Raw genomic sequence first — 23,085 nt, forward strand, 5'->3', positions numbered from 1 at the left:
GGAGGATGCTGTGCCATGCCCAGGTCAAGATAAGATCCGATTGTCCACCTGCGTACATGCACTGGGGGGCATCATCTTGGCCTTTGCCTCTGGCAGCAAACTAACATGGGCAGATGCTGATAGTGATGCTTCTAAGAGTTCTTTTGCCTGAACCTGGGCTTCCTACCACCAGGCACAACAGCATCTAACCCAGATTAAACTTTCCTAGCAACTGGTGTGAAGGAAAGTGCAAGCAAAGGCTGGAACTAGGGCTTCTGTGACAATAACATGGATTTCTTGCAAATATTTTCTTTTCTAAATAATTCCATTGCCTTGCTCCAATATACCCTGAGCAAAAGTAAGGACACAATGGTCATAAATTGTCCCTCCTGCCCCCTCCCCACCTAAAAAATCTTGCTTTGTTCACAGGACCGCTAATGGTGATTGTTGAATATTGCAAATATGGAAACTTATCAAGCTACTTGAAGAGCAAAAGGAATTTCTTTTCTATCACTAAGGTAAACCCTCCAAGACCACTTTTTCTCTTCCAGCCCAGTGGACCACTTATCAAAAGAACCCACATAGGTTTTATCTTGTTGCACAACACGAAATACAAAAGCGAACGGAATCTGGAGTGCAAAAGTCCTGAGTTCGGGGGGGGGGAGGGGCTCCAGTGCTGCACCGCTGGAGTAACTCAGGGAAGCATCACAGCACTGCTAGAGCTGCCCATCACAATCCTCTGCACAAATGACATGAGGGAGCAGCCAAGGCACCTGCTCTGTGGGACAAAGGAGTGGCATTTTCTATAGTCATACAAGGGTTCGTGTGACTGTCTGTCCGTCCATTACTGCCATGTTGCCAAAACCACAAAACTCAAACCTGGCTTGCCTGCAAAGGAGATCTAGGAAGTGCACTAGGATGTGGATCTTTTGTTTTAAAACAGAGTAGGTTTAATTATGTTAGTGTGGCCATATGGTTGTAGGCTGCAGAAACATGTTCGGCCATTAGGGGGCAAGCTTCTCTAATCAGCACATAGCTTTTCAGCCCAAACAGCTGAAGTCGGGAATATGGACTTCTGCCTACCAGCTCCTCACTGCTGTGGGGCAACCTTGCATCAGGGTAATGGAGTGGGCAGACCCTTCCCTTGGGGCGCTAGAAGGGGCCACTGTGGAAGAGCCGTATCTAGGAGTCTCAGTGGGCATATGTAGCTTCATTCAGACAGGGCAAGCACAATGCTACCAGCTCTGACAGCTGCTCAGATCTACTGGAAGGCTGTGCTGCATCAAGGGAGAACCCTTTCAGTGCTTACAGTGCCAGCTACGTTCAGCACCTCACATCTCCCTGCTTGTCTAAAGGATGCATCCATTCAAGGAGAGGCGATGACAGAAGAGAAAGATGTTGCGCCTATCTGCAGTAAGAAAAGGAGACTGGAAAGTGTCCCAAGTCGGGAGAGTTTAGCAAGCTCCGGGTTTCAAGAAGATAAAAGTTTAAGTGATGTTGAGGAGGAAGAGGAGAGTATGTATTAATTCCTTCCTTTTCTATGAAGCCTGTGATATTTTTACAGTCATGCTCTGTATCTCTGACATTTTCATTCTCCATTTATCACCCTTGTAAACATCCGTGGGAGATACTCAGACCCAAGAAGGGGTGGTTTAAAATAGATTTATTTACGACGTTGCTCAATCTGACAGGAAGATGCATGGCTGTTTCTATGGTTCCGATGTTGTCCTTTGGAGGAAGTTTTTGGAATAGTGCAAGAATGGGGCTTTGGTTTTTTGTTTTTTTGCACTCACTAGTAGACCAAACTCTACTGAATTAAACTGTGGGCCACACAAAGTCATGTTAAACTTGTCTTCACTGAATTGATTTCAGACTCTGATTATTTTTACAAGTCACCCCTGACTATGGAAGACCTGATTTCTTACAGTTTTCAAGTGGCTAGAGGCATGGAGTTCTTGTCCTCTCAAAAGGTGAGTGCATTCATAGCAGCAGCAGCAGCAACAACAAACATTATCTTAGCACCCCTTACAATAGGCTCTTAGATAGACTCATTCTATTGTCCAGCATTTCAGCCTTCACAGTCTAGTGCCCTTCAGATGTTTCAGTTTACAATTTAATCACCCTGAACATGGGACATGCTGCCTGGGGTTGGTTGGTGGGAGTTGTTACTGAAAAATTCAGAGGGTACTGGGTCGAGGAAGGCTGGAGTATTGCATTCTACTTGCTTTTCTCACTTTTTGTCTATATCAACTATGCAAGAGGCAGAAATTCAGCATTTTGCATCACTCCCTAAATCTATATTGGGGGAAAGTGATTTCCTCTGCCGTGTGGAAGTTTCACTGTACATTGGAAGCGTGCCACACGGCCGCAGAATGAGTCTGCGTGTTACTCACCATAGTGGGGAAGTCGCAACACGGTGAAGATAACTTGGTCTCCATGAGTCAAGTGACAATTATATTTACTTCCAAAGGAAGGAAGGAAAGACCAGAGTTCTTCTTGTGGTTCTGGATAGAGATATGGAGTGGTTCCTATTTTTGTGCTGTAAAAGGTGATGAAAGGAAAAGCTTGGTTTGTTGCAGAGATGCTTTGGCTTACAACTCCACCCTCCATCCTGTTGGCTGCTGGCTGATGGGAGTGCTAGGCTAAATCAGCTGTAGGCCACAAGCTGCCAACCCTGGATCTGTTGCATTAGAGGGTATAATCCTGGGGCTGAGGCAGCCTCAGAGGAGTGGAAGCCACACACACACCTCCTAAAAGCTTGCATGTGGCACCAGAAAGGTCACTGGAATGTGGTCAGAAGGGTCACTGCACCTCCTCATTCTCGTGTAGAGCTGCATCTAGGGTCAGCATCAGGTTCAACAGTGAGAAGGGCTTCAACAGCCCCCTTTCCACATGGTTAAAGGCCCCACATAGAATGCTCTCAAGTAGTGGCTACATGACTCCTGGCTGCCTGAATCGCCGCTGCTGTTATGCCTTGAGGTCTCAATGTCACCCAGGGGCTGCATTACATTTTGTCCCACAAAATACTGTGTGCAGCTGAACACAGTGCAACCGCAGCTCTCTGACTTCCTTTAGCTCCCCCTTCAGAAACTCACCGTTTCCATTAAGGCTTTGGCATGGGGACTGAGCACCATGCCCTGCTCTGACCTAGCCTTTATTGTTATGTTATTTTAATTTTTTAACTTTATTAAATCACTTAATAACAAAAAATTAATCATAACACACATAAAATTGTACAAGCAAATAAAAAGAAAGAAAAAAGAATTAAAATTATACTAAACGGTAACAAAATAAAACAAAACACAATTCCCCCTCCCACAAAAAATGGTGCATCCCACCACAGGGACCATTGGATACCCCATATATTGTTTAGTCTTTCAAGAGATTCCAGGCCCCTTCCAAAATTGCAATGAATTTTGTGAAGGTTCAAAACCTTTCCCTTTTATTAATACATACTCCGTGGTCCCAAATATAATCAAAATTATTCTTATTTATCAGACCTTTTTCACTTTAATATCACAAGTTAACTTATCATTAATAGCTATATTCCAAACTTTGCGATACCTTTCACTCAACTGATACTCATATTTTACTTTCCAGTTCTTTGCTATCTGTAATCTAACATTTGTGAAAAAATGAGTTATTAATTCATTAATATTACATCACCTTTGTTTTTGATCAATATTTAAACTCAATGTTTTACTAATTTCTTTAAAAACCTCTTTCCGGAATTTCATTATATTTCACATTTCCACAGCATATGAAAATGTGCACTGACATGTTATCTGAAAACAGGCTCTGCTCTGACTAAGCCTACATACATGTGACTGAACTAAGTGCACAATCTTCTGTGTGTTTAAAGATATTGCATCACTCCCAGCATGGCTGGCTAGAGAATGCTGGGAATTGTAGGACCTTTTGCTTTTTAAACTTACATAGGATTACACCTTCAATGTATACTTTCCCCCATTAGCTCCTCGATCAGTTTCCTTCACTTCCACAGACCTTTTCCTGTATGGACTCTCCTGTGCTCAGTTTTAAATTGTAACCCCTCAAGAACTGGCCCCTTGTACTTTGTAATGCACCATAATATTGATGGCATTATATTTTTGTTTTACTGATGTGAAACACCTTTATTCCACTCTTCAGCTGAAATCAGTTCCTTAGAACAGTTTTCAAAGGTAAAAAAAACACATGCACATACATAAATGTCACTATTGCCATGATGGAACCTCCCAAAACTGGCATCCCTGTGAAGAATGGTTCCTGCCTGCCCCATTATGTGTAGAAAAACTGAACAGAGACCTGCACAATGTCAGGCGCATCCAGGCAACCACACAAGCCAGGCAACACCCTCGCAGCCTCACTTCCACGCATGACAAACGGACACTAGCCTTACCACTTGTCCCAAAGATTTTAGAAGCTTAAGTTGAACCATTACAAAATGGTACCATGGAGAATTTTGGCCTAGATTTCTGATTAGGTTCAGTTTGGCTTCCTAAAAATTGCTTGGTTTATGTGAATTCCACCTGCAAGTCATCACATGATAGTAAAGCTGGTAAGCTAAATCTATATAACATCCTAGTTAATTTTGTCAACTGTCTCAAGCCATAAAGGATATAGAAAGTGTGAAATAAAGTGACCCCTTCCTTGATAACACTTAGGAGATTTAATGCAGAATTCTGAACATGTCTACTCAGAAGCAGGACACAATCCTATGCACACTTACCAGGGAATAAGTCCCATTCAACTCAATGAGGCTTACCTCTGAGTAGACATGTACAGAATTGCACTGAACAGGTATGTAACTTTTGATTCTGAAAAGTATTTTCATAAAAGAAGGTTCATATTTGATTTGTGTAGTCCTCTGTAAACCTTAGACAACTTTCAAATGAAACAGATATTAAAACATGAAAATGCCTAGTTGGTTTGTTAAAGGACATGAAAAGGGTGCAGGACATCTTGTATTTAGGTTTTGTATCAGGAACTGCAGTGAAATTGTGAAACTGTTTCCTTGTAGTGCATCCATCGTGACTTAGCAGCCAGAAATGTCCTTTTATCTGAAAACAATGTTGTGAAGATCTGTGATTTTGGCCTTGCAAGAGATATTTATAAGAATCCTGATTATGTGAGAAAAGGCGATGTAAGTTGGTGTGCTGCTTATTATTTGCCCCATTGTTTATCATTTTAAATGGCTCACGAAAATGTTCTTGAAATGTTTACATTCTCTGCATTCACAAGGCCCCTGAAAGCACCGCATTCTTTTTAATGTGAAGATGAGCAATCCAGATGAGTTGTGTACACTGTGACTATTTGCATCCTCTGCAACAATGCTCGGAAACACTCACCAGCTCTGCTTTCCAAACAGTTTACATGTTGATATTTGCTTCTTGGCTAACCTTGCCAGACAAACCCGTGAAGGAGCTTCAAGTTAATGCACAAAAGAAAATAGATGCCTGCTTTTCTTCACTGGGGCTGGAGCAGGGCTTAATAGCAGCCATGGCTTATCAAAGTTTAGCCCCAGAACTGATTGGTTCTGTTCAAGGACTTGTTAGCTCAAGAACTGTGAGTGTTCACTCTTGTAATAATGTAAAATGACATTGCTTTAGCTACAAAGAATGTCTTCAAGGGATCTTAATATTCTGGAAGAAGATGCAAGGTTTTTGTTTGTTTATTCATCCAATTAATGTACTCTTCTAGAAGAGTACATTGTCTGTGCAGTGAACAATAAAATATGTGAAGAAGCAACATTTTAGTGATATTAGTCCTACTTAGAGGAGACCCATTTAAATGAATAAGACTCCTGAGACTAAAACTGGGTCAACCCATGCAAAGAGCATTTCTACAATAAAGCATACCTACCCATATCCTGTATATTAAGGATAAGACCTTTCCGATTGTGGCCTGCTAAGTATGGAATGCTTTCCCTGATGCCTATGCTGTGGCCTTTTTGGTGCCAGCAGAAGACCTTATTTCCCCAATCATTTTAGTCTTTAAGATGCTGTTGCTTTAAAAACTGTACACTCCTACTGGTTTTTACACTGGTTTTGTAATGCAGTTTAGACTTTTAGAAGCTTCCTATTGTGGTTTGTTGTGCTGTGTTTCATGATTTTAATTGGGAACTTCCCAGAGAGCTTCAGGTATAGAAATGCAAATATACAACATAGAAATAATGAATAAATAAATATAGCTAGTGCTATCTATATTGTTCTTGCAGATGTGCAGGAAAGGGGAACAGAGACTGAACCTGCATCAGTGGTGACAGCCCCCTCCTGCTCCCTCACCCCAACCCTTTCCAAGAGCAAGGGATGTTGACCACATCCCACCCATGTGGTACCACAGTTCCCACGTCATGAGTGCAAACTGAGGAGGAGCTTTGTAGCAGTGGCTCCCATCCCAGGGAAGTAAACACAGGAATGCCCCCAAACGTTCCAGCTTGGATCCATATGTGTACGGAAAAAAATTGCAGCAGCAGTACAGCTCTGCAAAAACATTGCACAAGCGCTAACGTAATATGCAGCACTTGGAATCTGGCCTTGAAGTAGTGCTTGAATGAGGCTAAGACTGAGCGATACATTGACCAGCGTTGCACAAGAGGCTGGGTCTTGTGGACGCAGTTTGCTGGTTCAGGATCCCAGCATTAGTGGAAAGACTTCATGCAATGGGGAAAAGACTGTAGCACGAGGAGCCTTCTGTTTGCATGGGATGGACTCTGGATCCAGCCTGTTACTTAAATACTGTTGAAGTGAAAGGCTCTCATTGTATGAGCTGATTCGCCCTGTAGGTGGGCAACTTGTGCTTCTGCAGACATTTTGGCCATCAGCTCCCATGATCCCTCACCATTAGGTATGCTGGCTAGGGCTGACAGGAATTGCAGACCAAATTATCTGAAGGCCTGCAAGTTGCCCAGCCCTTGCTTAGACAGCTGCCAGAGGAGCAGCAAGGGTTTCCACAACATCAACCTTCCTAAAGCCAAGGGTCCATTTTTTTTCTGGTTTTACTAATTAGCATGATAACATATGCAGGTCTGGACACAAGTGGCAAAACAATTTAATGCAGTCGATTCAGGTTCAGCAAAAGCAGTTGGAAATACAAGCCTAGCCAGTAGTCGCTATGTTTTGCATACACTGGGTTGCATCAAATGAACCATGAATAAAAGGAAATGCCTGCCATAAATGCTTCCATGAGAACTTGCAGAGAGCCATAACGGATTCTGTAGCACTTCTGCTGCTCCAGCCCGTGCAAGAAGAAAATGTTGATTCAGTCTCAGTGTTCGTGGGCAAAGCGCTGGTCCTTGTATGGGGGAAAGCCACCTTCTGAACATGGACAGAAGCTTCTGGATTTAAGCCTTGATGTTTTAGATTCAGTCTGGGCTGCTTCGCCTCCTGTTCCAGCAGAACGATGAAGATTGTTATTTGGGAACAGCCCTTGAAGAAGTGAAATCTAGCCCCATAATGCACTAGTGTCATTCATGGCTATCTTTCCGAACAGGCACGTCTCCCCCTCAAATGGATGGCACCAGAATCTATATTTGATAAAATCTACAGCACCAAAAGCGATGTCTGGTCATTTGGAGTGCTGTTGTGGGAAATATTTTCTTTAGGTAAGTTGCAGTATTTTAAAAAGTTAATTTACCCCATCCTACAGCCTCTTAAGGGACTGCAGGTGGCGCAGTGGTTTAAACCGCTGTGCTGCTGGGCTGGTTGATTGAAAGGTCGCCAGTTCAAAGCTGCACAATGGGGTGAGCTCCTGTTGCTCTGTCCCAGCTCCTGCCAACCTTGCAGTTCGAAAGCATGCAAATGCAAGTAGATAAAAAGGTACCACTTCGGTGGGCAGGTAACAGCGTTCCGTGCACTTCGGTGTTTAGTCATGCCAGCCACATGACCACAGAGACAGTCTGGGGACAAACGCTGGCTCCCTCGGCTAGGAAATGGAGATGAGCACCACCCCCTAGAGTTAGAGTCAGGCATGACTGGACTTAATGTCAAGGGGAAACCTTTACCTTTACCTTTAAGCCTCTTAAAAATCATAAAATATTAAAAAAATTAAAAAGTAAAAAAAATCATTAAGTTAAAAGTCTCAGAGGTGTTTATTTATTTATTTAGCAGACTTATATGCCACCCCATTCGTCTAAGCCTCGGGGCAGCTTACAAATAAATGGTATGATCCCCACACATGTCTACTCAGAAACAAGCCTCATTGAGTTCAATAAATAAGGAAATAAATATGACTTACTTCCAAGTAAGTGGGAATGGCAGGTATAGTCAATTCAACGGCACCAAATGTTTTGGATTACATTTCCCATTAGCTCTATCTGCATACTCAGTGTCTGGGGATTGTGGGAATTGTAGTCTGAAGCATCTGGAGGGTGTTGGGTCATGGATTACTGATATACCAAGATTGCAGCCTAAATAGTACATACCAAGAATGAACTGACTTCAGCCTTCAAGACCTGTTGATGTTTTTCTTGAATGTTTACTGCCTCCCAATGTGCTTTAAATATACAGATCAGGAGTTCAGTATTCAGGACTTCATAAGAATTTGTTTACAAGAATCCCAGTAGCCAGTAAGCAATCAGTGCTCCATGAGAAATGGGTCAGTGGCAGCCACTTAGTTTTCTACCCATTCCGTGTTGGATATTGTGCCAGACTGAAATGACCTGGCACATGCTTCCAGAAGCCAGAGTGCCAGAAGTGCAGTGACTTGGTGGCAGCAAAGTTAGAGGCACTGCTGTGCTCTGCATGGTAGGGCTGCACCCAGACCAAGAAGGGACAACTTAGTGTTGTCTCAGAAGTTTCTGTAGTCATTCAGTTGAGTTCAGCATCCCCTGGAGCTTCCGATTTCCCTTCTTTGATCATCATGCATTCTGAACGGATCATCCAGATTTAGGACACCCCTGGGACCAGCTGTCACTCAGTCAGGTCAGACAATGAAGCATGGTGTCTGGGAGACTCACTCAAATACCTGCACACAACCTGTTCTTGGAGCCAGTCAGCAACACAGCTTTTTGCTATGGAAACTGGGTGTCTGTGTAGCAGATCCATGGCCAGTAATTGCAGTCTTTAAAGAAATGGAACAAAAGTGCAGCATCTGAGCAGACCACCCCAGTGGGACATTGCTCCCCGATCACCAGGACTGGAGTTCTTGGCTTCCAGCCTTTCCCTGTGAGCAGCAGCAGACACAGCAAAAAGAGCGTAAGTGGGCATGTGGATCTATTTCCGCACATGCACACACAAAATGTTTTTCCCTCCAACCTGTTTGCCTTCTGTGTGCAATAGAGATTGTTGCTGGAACAAAAAATGTGGTTCTACAGAAATGCTTCTGTGTTGTTCTTTGAGTCTCTCCCAGTACACCCACTTTGCACTCATAATCTTGAAGTTACTTGCCTTGTTTAAATTGAGCACCAGGTGCTGTCTTTTTACTCTGATCCCTGGGCCCCACTTCTTGTTAACGATCCCGTCCTCCATCCACCAGCTCCAGTGGGCAACCAGCCACCCTGGCCTGAAATGGCCATGATCCAGTGAGCCTTGTCCTCTGCATGGATTGAATACATGTATAGTCTTCCTCAAGTCAGCAACCCATCTTATTCCATTCACATTGCAGACTGTGTTCTGACTCTGAACAGGAAGAGAAAGGAAAGGAAAGCTCCCATTTTAATGTATGCATAAATAGGTGGGATACTGGTGCTTTGTAGGATCTCTTGGGTGCATTGTGGTTTGGATCAGAAGCAGGAGGCACATACATGTTAGCTATTGTCAGAAAACCCCTATCTTTACAGTTTGTTTAATGTAGGCACAAACACAGGTACTGCCGATAACAAACATATGTCTCATACCATGAATCATATGACCCTTCAGTGACTCAAGTGGCAAACTACCCAAAGGGAAGGAAATCTAAAAATATTATCAGTTGTCTTGACTATCCATCTATTTAGTATCAGTTTCAATAGATCCTGCCCTTTTCTCTGCAGACAAGAATAGTATTTCAGTTAATATGCTCATGAGCCATTGAAATGGTTGCTGAGCCAGATCTAAACAGTTGTAGGAGTGTGGAGGTCAAGATAACACACAATTTGAAGGCTCCACTTTGCAGACAAAGCATCTCTGTTTGCTTTTCCCTTCCCTGAAGTGGAGGGAGGTGTATTATTTGTTTCCCAATAATTCCATTTGTGGCTGGAAAAATGGTGGATTCGATTAAATGACGATGATTACGCCCTAAGGCAAGCCCCACTGCCAGTAGCAGCAAGCACAGGTTTCTTGGCAAGGAAAGGGTGCCCATGCGGGTTTATGCCTTGTGTAAGCACAGATGCTTTATTGGGGAAGCTTAGAAAACAGCTGACCATGATAGAACTTGCGGAGGTTTTGTGATTATCTTCAGCTGTGTTTAAAGCTTTGCCCTTGCCCACCCCCAGCATACGAGATAGCACGTTCAGCAACATTTTTCTTCTGCTTTTACCATTTTTTCCTATTGCCCTCAAAGACATAGAATCCTATAACAGTAGAGTTGGAAGTGGCCGAGAAGGCCGTCTGGTCCAACCCCCTTGCTCGGTGCAGGACTCCCAGTTAAGCCATTCCTCTCAGAAGGCTGTCCAGCTGCATCTTGACTGCCTCCAGTGTAGGAGAGCCCACAACCTCCCCAGGTCGTGGGTTCCATTGCTGTACTGCTCTAACAGTCCGGAAGCTCTTCCTGATATTCAGCAGGAATCTAGCTTCCTGCAGCTTGAGCCCCTTGTTCCGTGTCCTGCTCTCTGGGATGATCAAGAAGAGGTTCTGGCCCTTCTCTGTGTGGCTGCCTTTCATGTACTCGAAGGTTGCCACAGGGCCTCCCCTCCGTGTTCTCTTCTCAAGTCTTCAACTTAATGTACAGAGGAAAGCCGCAGTGAGCAATGATGACAGATGAGACACTGTTTCTTTCCATACATTGGGATGGATGAGGAGTGGGTTCCGGAGACAACAGCAACCAGCCTCGATCACCCCTTAGAGCACACAGCATCAGGCCTGTGGCATGCTCAGCTGCAGACCAACCAGTGGCATTCATGGGGAAACTCAGGCTTAGAAATAGCCGTGGGTGAACCAGAGCGTGCCCTCACAGGCGAAAATGCTGAGCAAGGCGCCTTAATTAAAAACAAACAAACACACAAATGCCAAACTTAGGGCGCAATATTTCTTTTGCAAAACAAACAGCTGTTTTATTCAGAAAAGAAGAATGGTAAAAGAGAAAGATGCAAGGAAGAGGAATCGGTCCATGTGTGCCATTCCTTGTGCAAACAGTCTTTTGCACATCTAGTGTGTGACGTGAGGTCAGCTCTTGCCTCCAACTCAACGCTTCCTCTCCAGGAGAAGGATTGCCAGTTGAAAATCCAGGCTCAAGACCAAAAAAGCTGAAAATATCGCACCCCTCTATTAAATAAATGGAACATGCAGTGCATAAGGATTCTATGTCTAGCCTGTTTTACTCCTCTGAGTAAAATGAGTGGATTGTCATGGCATGCTAAGCCATGGGAGGGCATCTTGTAGAAAAAGTGTTGTCTAAATGTTAATAAAGAAGAAGCACTACAGATTTCTAGATTTTAGCAAGTTCTTTTTAGAATACTGCAGATGAGTTGCCAGTCACTTCAAGGTTTTCGGGCCCAGCCTAACAGGCCATTGTTAACTTGTGTCTAAGTATGTAAAGTTAACAATAATTACTAGGATTTATTTAAATTTCAGAGGAGGTAAAAGCAGTTCATTAACTTTTATATCCAAATCAACTCAAACAAATGCTTCAATTAATTTGCACTAATTGATTTCCAGAGCACCCCAAACCTATGGAAAAAGCCTGTTTCTAGGCTTACTTACCATGCAGGGTAAGATTTGAGGGAACAGGAAGGCATTGCAGCATGGCAGAAAGGGGGTAGTTAACCCTTCTCTTCCCAGATGCTATCTCCCTTGGAAATTGCCACCCATAGAGGTAATTAAGTTGAGTGGGGGGAAAGCATCTTCCATTAGCAAAAGCAGCCACTCAGGATTCCGTGGAACAGATCTGAATCCCTGGGAAACAGATTTGAGTCCAGGGCTCTACTGGCCCAGCTGTAGCGATGTCCCTGAATACACGGGTATGTGCCAAACTGTCTGAGAATATCTTTGCTCATCACACAAAAGGTGTTGAAAGCAGGGAGAAATAGATAAGATCTCTTGCTTCTTTTTGACTGAGCACATGCAGACAATGTACAAACATTGCAACAAACAGTATTCATGCATTGGAAATATCTGTGTTTTATTTTGCTGCTGTCAACTATCCAAACATAGATTACATTTCCATTATTCTCTTTTAGGTGCATCCCCATATCCTGGGGTTCAGATAGATGAAGCCTTTTTCAGCAAGTTAAAAGAAGGCATAAGAATGAAAGCCCCGGATTTCGCAACTGCGGAAATGTATGAACGCTCGTATGGCTGTACAGTATCATTTTGGCAGGCACTGCTGAGCTGAGCTGAACATTGCATGTACATAACAAAGCCCCAGCAGCCTTTGTGGGCTAAAGTGCCTTGGAAGGGGACAATATAGAGCAAAAAGTGGCGAGGACACATGTTGTTGCTTCTGCACTCCAAAGCACCCACAGTCTAGCCCAGAAGCCACCACTGGAGTTCAGATGTGTGCATTTCCTCACTAATACACAATGGGCAATCTGGCTGAGTTGCACAGATATCTTATGCAACCTGAAGAAGCATGCAGGCATCTCCTGCATGGACCTGGGGCTGCCTCAAAGGGCACAAAAAGGGGATTACCAGGCAAGGCACTCAGGAGCTCAGGACACAGTGGTTAGAGTAATACAGCATCATTAGAGCAGGTGTTGTAGCTGCTACACTCCATGGTCAGTCCTCCAAACTCATCACCTTCTTGCTTTCTGGTCTCTCTCAGTCACTTTGGAGCTCCTTAGAGGGGAGGAGGAGAAGCAACAGAGATTGAGAGAGAGAAGGGGAAGGGAGTGGGTGAAAACAGAGAATGAGGAAGGGGAGAATGGAGAGATGTACATGTGAATGGAGAGAGAGAGAGAAAGATGGAGAGAGCAAGTGGATTCCTGGAGGAGCCTATCCAGTGTCAGAGGCAGTATGTTTGTGGGGTCATGTGGGCAGCTGGTTGGCCACTTTGTGGACAGAATGTTGGACTAGATGGACCTTGCTCCATGCCAGCACTGTTTTCTTATGCTGATATGGATACCGTTTTCTGCATTCACACTGATGATGGATAGATGTGAGAAAGAGAGAGCGGTGAGAGAATATCCTTTGAGAGCTTAGGGGAGAAAAAGGATGAAAAGGCAGGAAAAATAAGGCATTGATTATCTTATGGCATAGGAAGGGTGTCATAGATGGACTGAAGGGGTGGAGGAGCTGGGTTGTCATCCCTTGATTAGATTCAGATCTGACTAGGAGAAAAGGTCTGGGGCTTTCAGGCCTAGCATCTCCTGGGGTGGGCCTCTGAAGTTCACTTTCGAGCCAGCATCCTGAATGTACAGCACATGTTCTATCTCCTGGCCTCCCTCCCCATATTTCTTCAGTGTTTTGCATAGTTCTGCACCTCCCTGGGTCAGTAATAACTCCCAAGAAGTCATAACTAGGGGGCGGGGAACTCCTCTGTCAGGAGGCCAAAATATGCATCCTCAAGAGATATCTCCCTTCCTGTTGTTTCATATATAAAACCCCAAACCCAGCTTTGGAGATTCCATCAGGCATTGTGTGCAGACTTTTAATCTGATCCTTAGTGCCAGAAAGGGGCCCCTTGTAAGCAAAAACAGGGATTCTCAAGAGATATCCAGTGATGCACATGAGTTGTAGCCCTGCCAGCATCTTCCTTGTGTTCAGCCAGCACAAATGCCTGATGGGTTTTATGGACAGCTCCACCACGGGGAAATTACTGGGTGGGTGTTTCTGGGCCTGGCTCTTGTGGGAGGCTGCGTCAAAAGAAAAGAAAGAACATCCGGAGAGCTGGGTTTTTTGCAGACCATCAAAGGTTATCAGGAACTGGGATGCAAATATTTCTGCAGAGAAGCTGAAGAAGCTGCTGATACGTGACCGTAGTGGAGAAGGCTGATGCTGATGGTTTGATAACCAACTTCTAATGCATAAAAGCATGTTATGAGTAGGGGTGTATCCAGGCCTTGGAGGAGGAGAGATAATGGGCTTTCACTGAGGTAGGAAAGATTTTAGATATTAATGCAGTAGGGATTTTCCTAGTCCCAAGATTAGTCCGGCAAATGAGCAATTAAGCCTTAGAGCCTTATGGAGAGCTTAAGGAAAGGTTTGTTGATGGTTTATCTGTGCAGGAAGAAAGAAGGGAAAGGGAAGAGCTTTCAGTATAACTGCAGGAGTCCTTTCTTTATTTAAACAACTGCCTCTTGTGCACCCTGTTCAGAACCTAAATGCCAGGGGGAAATGGCTAAATAAATGATATAACTTAAATGTACACAGCTCAGGCTTCCCCAGCCTGGAGCCATTGCTGGCTGGGGATGATGGGCATTGTTGCCCAGCACATCTGGAAGACATCAAGTTGTGGGAAGCTGGCTTAACTCCATATAGATCACTGAAGTACTGCAGACATCTGATGTGCTCTCTAGGGCATTGGTCTTCAGCTGGTGGGTCAGGACCTACAAGTACTGCACTCGGCTAAAGTATAAGAAGGCTGCCACTAGTACCATCACTGCTTTATTTCCATTTCTTTTTTCATTTCCTTTTTAATTGAAATAAATGTCTCAAGAAGTTAAAACATGCATTCCTGAAGAGAAAGCTATAAAAGGCAGAACTTTACCCTCTCTATGATGCTTAACTGTTCAAATTGTCTGTAACCCAGGGCCAAAGAGTTTGTTATAAAAGAGTCTATTTAATGTACTCAAATGTATCCAGGAGATCTGGATTCTTGGCTCCACAAAGCCAAGACACTTGCTGGATGACTTTGGCCAGTTGCAGACTGTCAGCCTCACAGGGTTGTTGTGTGAATAAATTTGAGTAGAGGACTATGTTTGCTGTGGGTCCCTCCCAAAAGAGGAAAAGATGGGCTGTTGTTGTTGTTTAAAAGTTATTAGTGCCTTTTAAAAAGCTCTATCATTGTTATTTTCCTTTCCTCCATTTCAGTTTTGGACTGGAACAGTGCTAGGTTAAGATATCAAAACAGAGAGAGGAAAAAGAAAGATGGAGAAAGATTGTATGGTATGGTAAATAGTGAAATGTTGCAGGCTGGGTTTAAAGGTGGACATATGTAATTAACACTCCTGTGTTGCAGCTTTCCAGAACTGAAAGTGGAAATAATTGTTCAAAGGCAAAGCAGAGCAGAAGTAAGGCTGATCATACATGTTATTTCACCACCATCTTTGCTTTTCGCAGATATGAGATCATGCTGGACTGTTGGCAGGGTGATCCAAACAGAAGGCCGAGGTTCTCGGAGCTCGTGGAAAGATTAGGGGACCTACTTCAAGCAAGTGTACGACAGGTAGGAATGTCCAAGAAATCTGCAGTGGATTCAGATGAGTTATTATTTCTGTGGATTGAACAACAGGCCAGCTTTTTCTGAGTTACACTGATTTTCAGACCATTTTTTAAATACCACCCCCCCTGCTTTTTTGGTGGGGCAATTTTCAAAATGTGTTCATTTCCAAATGTGCACTCATGCTGGTGTATCTTTGAAAGTTAATGGAATTCCCATACAAAAATCTGATTCCATCAATGAGTGGATAGTGGAATGAAACATACCTGGCAATTCACAAAACACAGGCAAAACAGATTTAACAATATGAACACCCCTAGCAAGGGAACGTTGTCTGAAGTGGCACTGTCCTATCTTAACTGTACCATGTGAAGATGCTGAATGTAGCAGCAACATGATCAGAGGACTAAACAGCCTTAAACTACCATGTTTAAGCATGGTAGATCAGACTAAAAACATGCAGCTAATTTTTCAACCTGCCTTACCCGAGCAGTGTATGTGTGCCCTGCATTGTTTACATACTATTCTTGTATCCTGATTTTTATGCACTTAGGATGGCAAAGACTACATCCCTCTGAATACTATACTAGCAATGGATACTGGACTTAATTCCTCTCCAACTTCCTTTAATTCTCATAAGAGAGAAACTGATTCAGTGCCAGTTTTCAATAATCCAAGCACAGAAAATATCAGGTAAGAAGGAACAGCAAGATGATTGATGGATAAGAGCTTGATGAATGCCAGGGTGTGTTGGGTGCCAGAGAGAGAAAGATGCAGCTAGATGAGCATTTTTATGACAATACAAAGAGCCCTGCTGGATCTCAACAAAGTTCCACCTGCTCCAGAGCCTTGTTTCCCACAGCAGCCAAGAGAAGGACTCCGGGAAGGCAACAGACAGAGCTTGAGGGCAATTGCCTTGCATCTTACAATGGCTCCTAGCAACTAGTATGTAATGGCCTCTGAGGGTTCTTTCCCACCATCCTGCCCATCAATTGACTTATTTGTCCACTCACATTTTTCAGTAGAAGCCTTGAGATGCTTCTACTCTTAGAGACGGCCTAAAGATCTTCTAAAATTTAGAAGATGGGTTCTATAGCATGGGGTCAGTCTGCCAGCAGAAGGGAACCATGGGCAGAAATAATTTCCCCTCATCCCTCCTGTAGCCTCTGTGCATTCCCCCAAATCTGCTCTAGGGGATTAGAAAACCGCTGGAGGACATTTGGGACACGGGCAAGTGGGGAGAAGACAGGGAAATCCTGCTGTACAAGCATACTTCTGTTTACATATATCCAATTTAGATCTTCAGTCTAACCCTAAACTTTCTGTGGCAGCAAATTCCATAATTAATGTGCTGCAATTTTTATTGAACCAACAGTAGGGTTTGTAATACAGTGGAAACTCTTAGGAAACATTTGACTCTTTTCAGGTAGAAATGGAAAGTGTGCAGCTAACTTAATTGCACATGTAACATTACTTAGGCACAGTTGTTATGTGCCCTCAAATCATCTCTGGCTTATGGAGACACTATGAATGAAAGACCTCCAAAATGTCTTGTCCATGGCATCCCTGCAAAGCTCTTGTAAATTCAAGCTTTATGCAATGAATCCACCTCATATTTGGTCATCCTGCTTGAACATTACAGGGGCTTTTTATCCGTGATGTCAGTCTCACTGAAAGCAACAGTCTGTACATTTGCCTTCACACAGGTAGCAAAAGTGCATCTCTCCTGAATTAAGCAAAGTATCCCTCATATTGCATTGAGTGTTAGGCTTTGATAAAGATGGATCAACAGGTTTTCCCCCCTTGTAGTTGGTTTCAGGTCACCTTGCGACAACCATGCAAAAATGGCCAATGCATGATCAAGACTTATTCAACAGGTAGTGAGACTGGGATTAGTAGTGACATTTTCTTGGTATTTATGAATTAAATATTTTTAACCCAACTTTCAGAGCACGCTGTCATTTTAGAAAGGTTACAGCAGGAGTGGAGAATCTGGGGCCCTCCAGGCATTTCTGCACTAAAGACATTTCTGCACAGAAATCATCTGTGACCAATGTTCATGTTGTTTGAGCTGATGGAAGTTGGCATCCAGTCCCACAACTGGAGGGCCAGTTTCCCCACCCTTGGGTTACAGGAAGTGCCTTGTGGGGCAAAGCAAGCAGGCATCAGGTTCTGCTTCCAAGCCAAGTCAGTTGCCTCTAAGTCGCTCATTGGCAGGCTAGGAAAAAAATAGCCCTGAGGGGATATGAAGTTGTTTTGGCAGTAGTAACTATGCAGCATCAGTAAAAATTAGGGGAGTTGCTGTCTCGAATGTAGCTTGTGATCATTCCCTTCTTTACTAGTGAAGGACACTTGAAGTTAGAAGTTTGCCCATGCTGGGGGACAATGTGTTCTGGTGTCCACAAGGAGCTTGTTATGCAGAGCTGGTATATTTGGAGTTCATCTAAGAAAGTCTTTCCTCCATTTTCCCTTTTAAGGAAATATGCTAATCCCTTCAGAATGAAGCTGCCTCAGAGGGTCAAGACCTTTGAAGAACTTTCATCCAAGGGCAAAACTAAACATGATGTAAGTCACAGTCAGCCTCCACAAATGTGAGGTGCATCGTTTGCTGTTTTGGATTCAGGCCTTGTACTACTGATGCTTTGCTTTGATTTTGTGGAAACAACAGATTATTCTGCACTTTGGAAAATTCGTACATGGAAAAATCATACATGGGTATGCGTTTACTAAATGTATTTCCAAAGTTTCCACTAAAAGCAGTGCACTATGCAGCTAGCATTGGCATACAAGTAAAATTAAAACTATAATTCAAATATAAAAACATTTATTAGGAACAGATCCATTGAAACACATCAATTAAATTAAATAGAAATTAACAGCACCCTCCAGATTAAACTGTACCTGCAACAATTAGCATAAAACCCCAAAACCTGTCTGAACAAAACATCTTTGCTTACAAAGACCGGAGGGATGGAGGGATGGCCTTCCTGGGCAGGGAATTCCAGAACCTGGAAAGAGCCACCCAGAAGGCATTCACTTGCCTGCCAGACAAATGTACCTCCACGAGTTGGGTCAGAGGTCTTTCACCAAGGATCTTAAAGTCCAGGCAGGGCCATATGGGAGAAGAGCTTAGCTTTGTCCCAAGTTCCCATAACTAGCCATAAGCAAGTGTCTGGCTGCAGCATTCTGGACTAGCTGAAGTTTCTGGATACTTTCCAGAAGCAGTTCCTGGTACAGCATATTATGGGAACCCAAAAAAGATGGAAGTAAGGTGTCACTTAGTATTGGGTTCCTAACACACACAGCAAGTGTAGCAACTTTGAAGGGAGCATTGTTTGTTGCTTATTAAGGTGCAAAACGCTCAAGGTGGATGGAGAGAGAGTGTTCATTCTGCAGGGACCTCTGGGAGGGGTCAGTGCAATGCTGGGTTTTTCCTTTGCAGGCACACTAGAGTTTGACAGGATTTTGGGAACTAAGGTATTAATTTCACCTTAGATCATCCTTTCTCCCTTGAGCTCAGTATAGGCAGGTGCAGATGTATATTAAGGATTATCTGATGTCCCAAAAAAGAGGGTGCACATCACTAAAGGAAGAGGTCATAGATTTGTATAAAATTTGCATATGTAAATGTGTATCTAGAGAACCACATTTTAAAATAATTTAAACAGAAATAGAAAACTTCTCACAATCGAGGGAAGACTGCAGCCAGGTGAGCTGAGCACCTGTGCCCTGGCCCTGCCCTGCCCTGCCCTGCCCTGCAGCTCTCCCTTCAACGGTTCGTGGTGCTTTAAAGCAGACCTGGCCTGGGGAGCCGTCAGGTACAAAATAATGTGCAGGGGAAGGTGTGGAGAGGACAAATGATACCCCACCCATATTGGACTGGACACAACTTGGGGAGAGTTGGAGATCTTTTCCGAGCCAGTCTGACTTCTGGAAATGGTGCTTCCACTTGGATCCTACAGATACTCACCCTGCCGCCTCCACCACCACCCAGCCGGCCACCCTCCTATTTCTCTTGAAAGGGCAGTCGCACTGCAGCCCTGGTGAGGGGAGGAGGGAGTAGGAAGAGCAGATCTTGATGCCACTCCTGGGAAAACTGCAGTCCCCACAGGCCTCTGGGGCTGTCCTGCTTTAAGCAGCATGCCAGAGAAGGCAGCAAAATCTGAACTCATGGGGCTGCTCTGCATGGGAGCTTCATCCCGCTGCTTGACGGAGATTTCTTCTTCCATTTCGGTTGGGGTGGGAAAATGTGCCCATTGCTTGGGTTCTTCCCTCCCTGCCTCCCAGGGTTGCCTCTCTATATATTCTATTAACCAATCACAAGATGATGTTGTGGAACAGGTATAGCATAGCACAAATGCAACTCTACATGAGGTTTTTTCCAGTATGAACTTTAATAGCTGACTTTCTTCACTCAAAATATGGAATGGAATGGAAACCCCTGTGGAAATGGCTTGAAAATATGCAGAAGGCCCTGGAAAGCAGCAGCACCATGAAAAGACCCCTCAAACTTCAAGAGCGCACAATAAATGCCTTGTGTGGAGAAGCCTCCGCCCTCCTTTTCCCCCTCTCCTTTTGCTGCTGCCCCATCACGATGGCTGGGAAATTTGAGCGGAAGGGAACAAGACGCTGGAGCCACTGGGAAAGGAACTCGTGATGGAGTGGGATTTTTCTTCTTCTGGACCATATTTTTTTCTTTTTTAAACTGAGCCAGGAAAAAATTGGGGACTCAGAAAGCTCACGTCTTCCTTGAGGCAGATCTTTGAGTCCTGGAGTTTGTATTTTAATTTCACTGCTCAGGGAACTTCCCTGTATCTCCTGCCTAATATGAATGATGAACCCATGAAGTGCAAGTCCCGCCTGGTTATCAGATACCAATAAGGAAAACAAATGGGGATCATAATTATCAACTGTTTTCTCAATCATCTTCCAAAACAAGAGTAGAATTTTTCTTTCCTTTCCTTCTCTTCTGGGCACATCTGATACAGTTGTCTTCCTTGCACTAATACATTACTGCTGCTTTATGAAAAAGTCATTTGAAGTATATAATCAGGGTGCAGTAAGGGCAGTGCTTGTGGGTACGTAGGGTAAACCTTATTCTTAGCAGAGATGCTGAAGCCATCTGCAGCCCCACTCAGAATTCCCTTCCTTTAAATGTAGTGGCAATACTCTATATGTATGTAAATGTAGTGACATCACATAGCCCTAGTGGCCTAATGGATAAGGCACTGGCCTCCTAAGCCAGGGATTGTGGGTTCGAGTCCCATCTGGGGTGAACTTTTAACTATTAGTAGGAAATCATCGAGATGGTGGCCAGTGACAAGCAGGGTCCCCCAGGGCTCTGTCCTAGAACTGATCCTGTTCAATCTTTTCATCAATGACCTGCAAAAGGGGGTGACCAGTGTGCTGATCAAATTTGCAGATGATACTTAAATGGGGGCAGTGGCCACAACTGAGGAGCAGGTACTCCAGATCCAAAAGGATCTGGACAGACACTGGAAGTGGGCAGGAGACAACAGGATGGTGTTCAATGTGGATAAGTGCAAGGTCTTGCACTTAAAGCATTGAAATAGGTGTTATAAGTACAGGTTAGGGGACAAGTGGCTGGAGAGCAGCACTTGTGAAAGGGACCTCGGGGTGCTGGTTGACTGCAGGCTAAATAAGAGTCAGCAGTGTGATGCGGTGGTCAAGAGGGCGCACGCCACCCTTGGTAGCATAGCCAGAAGTGTGGCTTCTAGATTGGGAGAGGTATTACTACCACTCTATACGACTCTGGTGCACCCACAACTGGAGTACTGTGCTCAGTTCTGGGCTCCATATTACAGGAAGGATATAGCCAGGTTGGAATCGGTGCAGCATAGGGCCACAAGGATGATGGCCGGATTGCAGAGAAAGCCATATGAGGCAAGACTAAGGGAACTGAGTCTTTTCAGCCTGGAGAAGAGGAGACGCAGAGGGATCTGTTGGTGACATGTAGGTACATGAGGGGTTGTCACAGGGAGGTGGGTAGAGGCCTGTGTTCCCCTGCAGAGGAGAGCAGGATGCATTCCAATGGAGCAAAGTTCAGGGAATGGAGGTTCAATTTGGATGCCAGGAAGTACTTCCTGACAGTTATGACCCCGAGGGTATGGAATGGACTTCCATGGGAGGTCGTTGAGGCCCCATTGGTGAGGGTGTTCAAGGCTGGACAAGCAAATGGTAGGCTTGTCTTGAGCGCAGCCGGCTGGAGTCAGGGGTCAGACTAGATGGCCCAAGAGGACCCCTTCTGACTCACTCTGTTTCTACTCACCATGGGAATAATTTTCCCAGCAGCAGTGCATTGGTCTGGTCATGCAAGGTGCTTGGGCTTGCTCTTGAACGGGCAATCAAGTCCCATGAGCTGTACAAATGACTGGATCCTCGTACAGAGGAAGCTGCTTCTTTGGTGACAAGGATTATTAACACAGCTGCCTGGATTTTTTTTTCTTTTTTACTTTGCTTGGGAGGGCTTGGGGGCTTCATACTGAGTGCCCTTACTTCAGAATTTACTGCGCCACTATCTATAATACAGATTTGAAATTCAGCAAAACTCATACCGGTGATGAGTTATTCAAGTTAGGTCTGTCATTGTCACAGACATGGCTAGTTGAATGACTAAAGCTGCATTTTTTTCCAGGATTACCAAGGGGACAGTGGAATAGTGTTGCCTTCAGAAGAACGGAAACGTTTTACATGGACAGGCAGCAAGCAAAAGCAGACTTTCTTTGGGTATGCAAGTCAAACTGTGTCTTATTCATTCATTGACTGAACGGGCTGACCCATCACAGCAAGCGATACTGCCCGGTCCCCACCCTGCACTTTCTTGCATGGATGTGCCTGGAGCACAGTCAGGCTTAGCCTGCTAACTCGCCCTCTTCCCTCCACCAGTCCCTTCCCTCTCTGTCCTCCAGGTGATATCCGAGGAGGCACCACTGGGAGGAAAGGAGCTCCTTGCCGCGACGCCTGTGCTTGCAGGCCAGCCTCGGCTTGCCACAGCTGTCAGGCGGCCTCTGCTGAGCTCATACCCCAAGGTGCAGCGGACAGGGCAAGGGGCTAGTCAGACACCCGCCCCTCTTGCTGCAGGGGGAACAGCTCAAGCAGGAATGGTTCCCTGGTCCATGCCCAGGTGGAAATGGGCAGGGGGAATCCTCTGGGCAGCGTGCCAAGGGACGGGGGGAATCCACTGAGCAGTGCTGCCCAGCTGCTGCTCTCCGCAGCTGCTGGCTCCTGACAAGCAACACAAGGCAGTGTGAGCGAAGGGGAGGCATGGGGGAACTGCTGTGGCACGTGTCTCCCGCCCAGGCACTGCCACCACCAAGCTGCCTCTCGCCCTGCTGCATGCAAGAGGGGGGTGTTGCTCGGTGCGCTGCCCCAGCCGGGCACCGTGGCCTCCACTAGCGCAGGCGCAGCGGTTGGGAACCAGCTTAGTGGCACTGCTCTTCTCCCGGCATGATCACCTGCTCCTGCCCAGAAGAAGAGAGGGCAAGAGGCAGTAGGAATGGGACACCCCAACAGTTGTGCCGAGTGGCAGCTATCACTGGTGTTCCCTGCTCAGTGGCTTCACAAGAGTGGCAACAGGTTGCTCTTGCCAGCAGCTCTGTGGGCCTGGCCTTGGTGCTGCACTGAGCTGTGTTT

The 23,085-nt window shown here is 44.9% G+C and overlaps 1 protein-coding gene, 1 long non-coding RNA gene and 1 other non-coding gene across 4 annotated transcripts in view; 2 read left to right on the forward strand and 1 right to left on the reverse strand.

Moving 5' to 3' along the window:
• The window catches only part of FLT1 (fms related receptor tyrosine kinase 1), a 147,655-nt gene that overhangs the window by 117,683 nt on the left and 6,887 nt on the right, over nucleotides 1-23,085 (forward strand). Inside the window, exons 20-29 of one of the 2 annotated variants that reach the window (XM_044441355.1) lie at nucleotides 409-497; nucleotides 1,335-1,494; nucleotides 1,852-1,949; nucleotides 5,000-5,122; nucleotides 7,471-7,582; nucleotides 12,293-12,392; nucleotides 15,333-15,438; nucleotides 15,986-16,125; nucleotides 17,910-17,997; nucleotides 22,088-22,179. In XM_044441355.1, coding sequence (XP_044297290.1) covers nucleotides 409-497; nucleotides 1,335-1,494; nucleotides 1,852-1,949; nucleotides 5,000-5,122; nucleotides 7,471-7,582; nucleotides 12,293-12,392; nucleotides 15,333-15,438; nucleotides 15,986-16,125; nucleotides 17,910-17,997; nucleotides 22,088-22,179 — 1,108 coding nt within the window. Of the gene's footprint in view, nucleotides 1-408; nucleotides 498-1,334; nucleotides 1,495-1,851; nucleotides 1,950-4,999; nucleotides 5,123-7,470; nucleotides 7,583-9,771; nucleotides 10,358-12,292; nucleotides 12,393-15,332; nucleotides 15,439-15,985; nucleotides 16,126-17,909; nucleotides 17,998-22,087; nucleotides 22,180-23,085 lie in introns of those variants that run through there. The other variant, XM_044441356.1, reaches the window with a different exon arrangement.
• Nucleotides 7,012-9,822, reverse strand: LOC123028974. Its single transcript, XR_006415802.1, has 2 exons — nucleotides 8,402-9,822; nucleotides 7,012-7,364 (listed from the first exon to the last, which is right to left on the reverse strand). It is a non-coding gene; the product is annotated as an uncharacterized LOC123028974 (long non-coding RNA).
• TRNAR-CCU lies at nucleotides 20,635-20,707 on the forward strand. Its single transcript has one exon. It is a non-coding gene; the product is annotated as a tRNA-Arg (tRNA).

This window comes from Varanus komodoensis, unplaced genomic scaffold, assembly GCF_004798865.1.
Source record: "Varanus komodoensis strain SLA01 unplaced genomic scaffold, ASM479886v1 scaffold4, whole genome shotgun sequence".
Classification (NCBI taxonomy): Eukaryota; Metazoa; Chordata; class Lepidosauria; order Squamata; family Varanidae; genus Varanus; species Varanus komodoensis.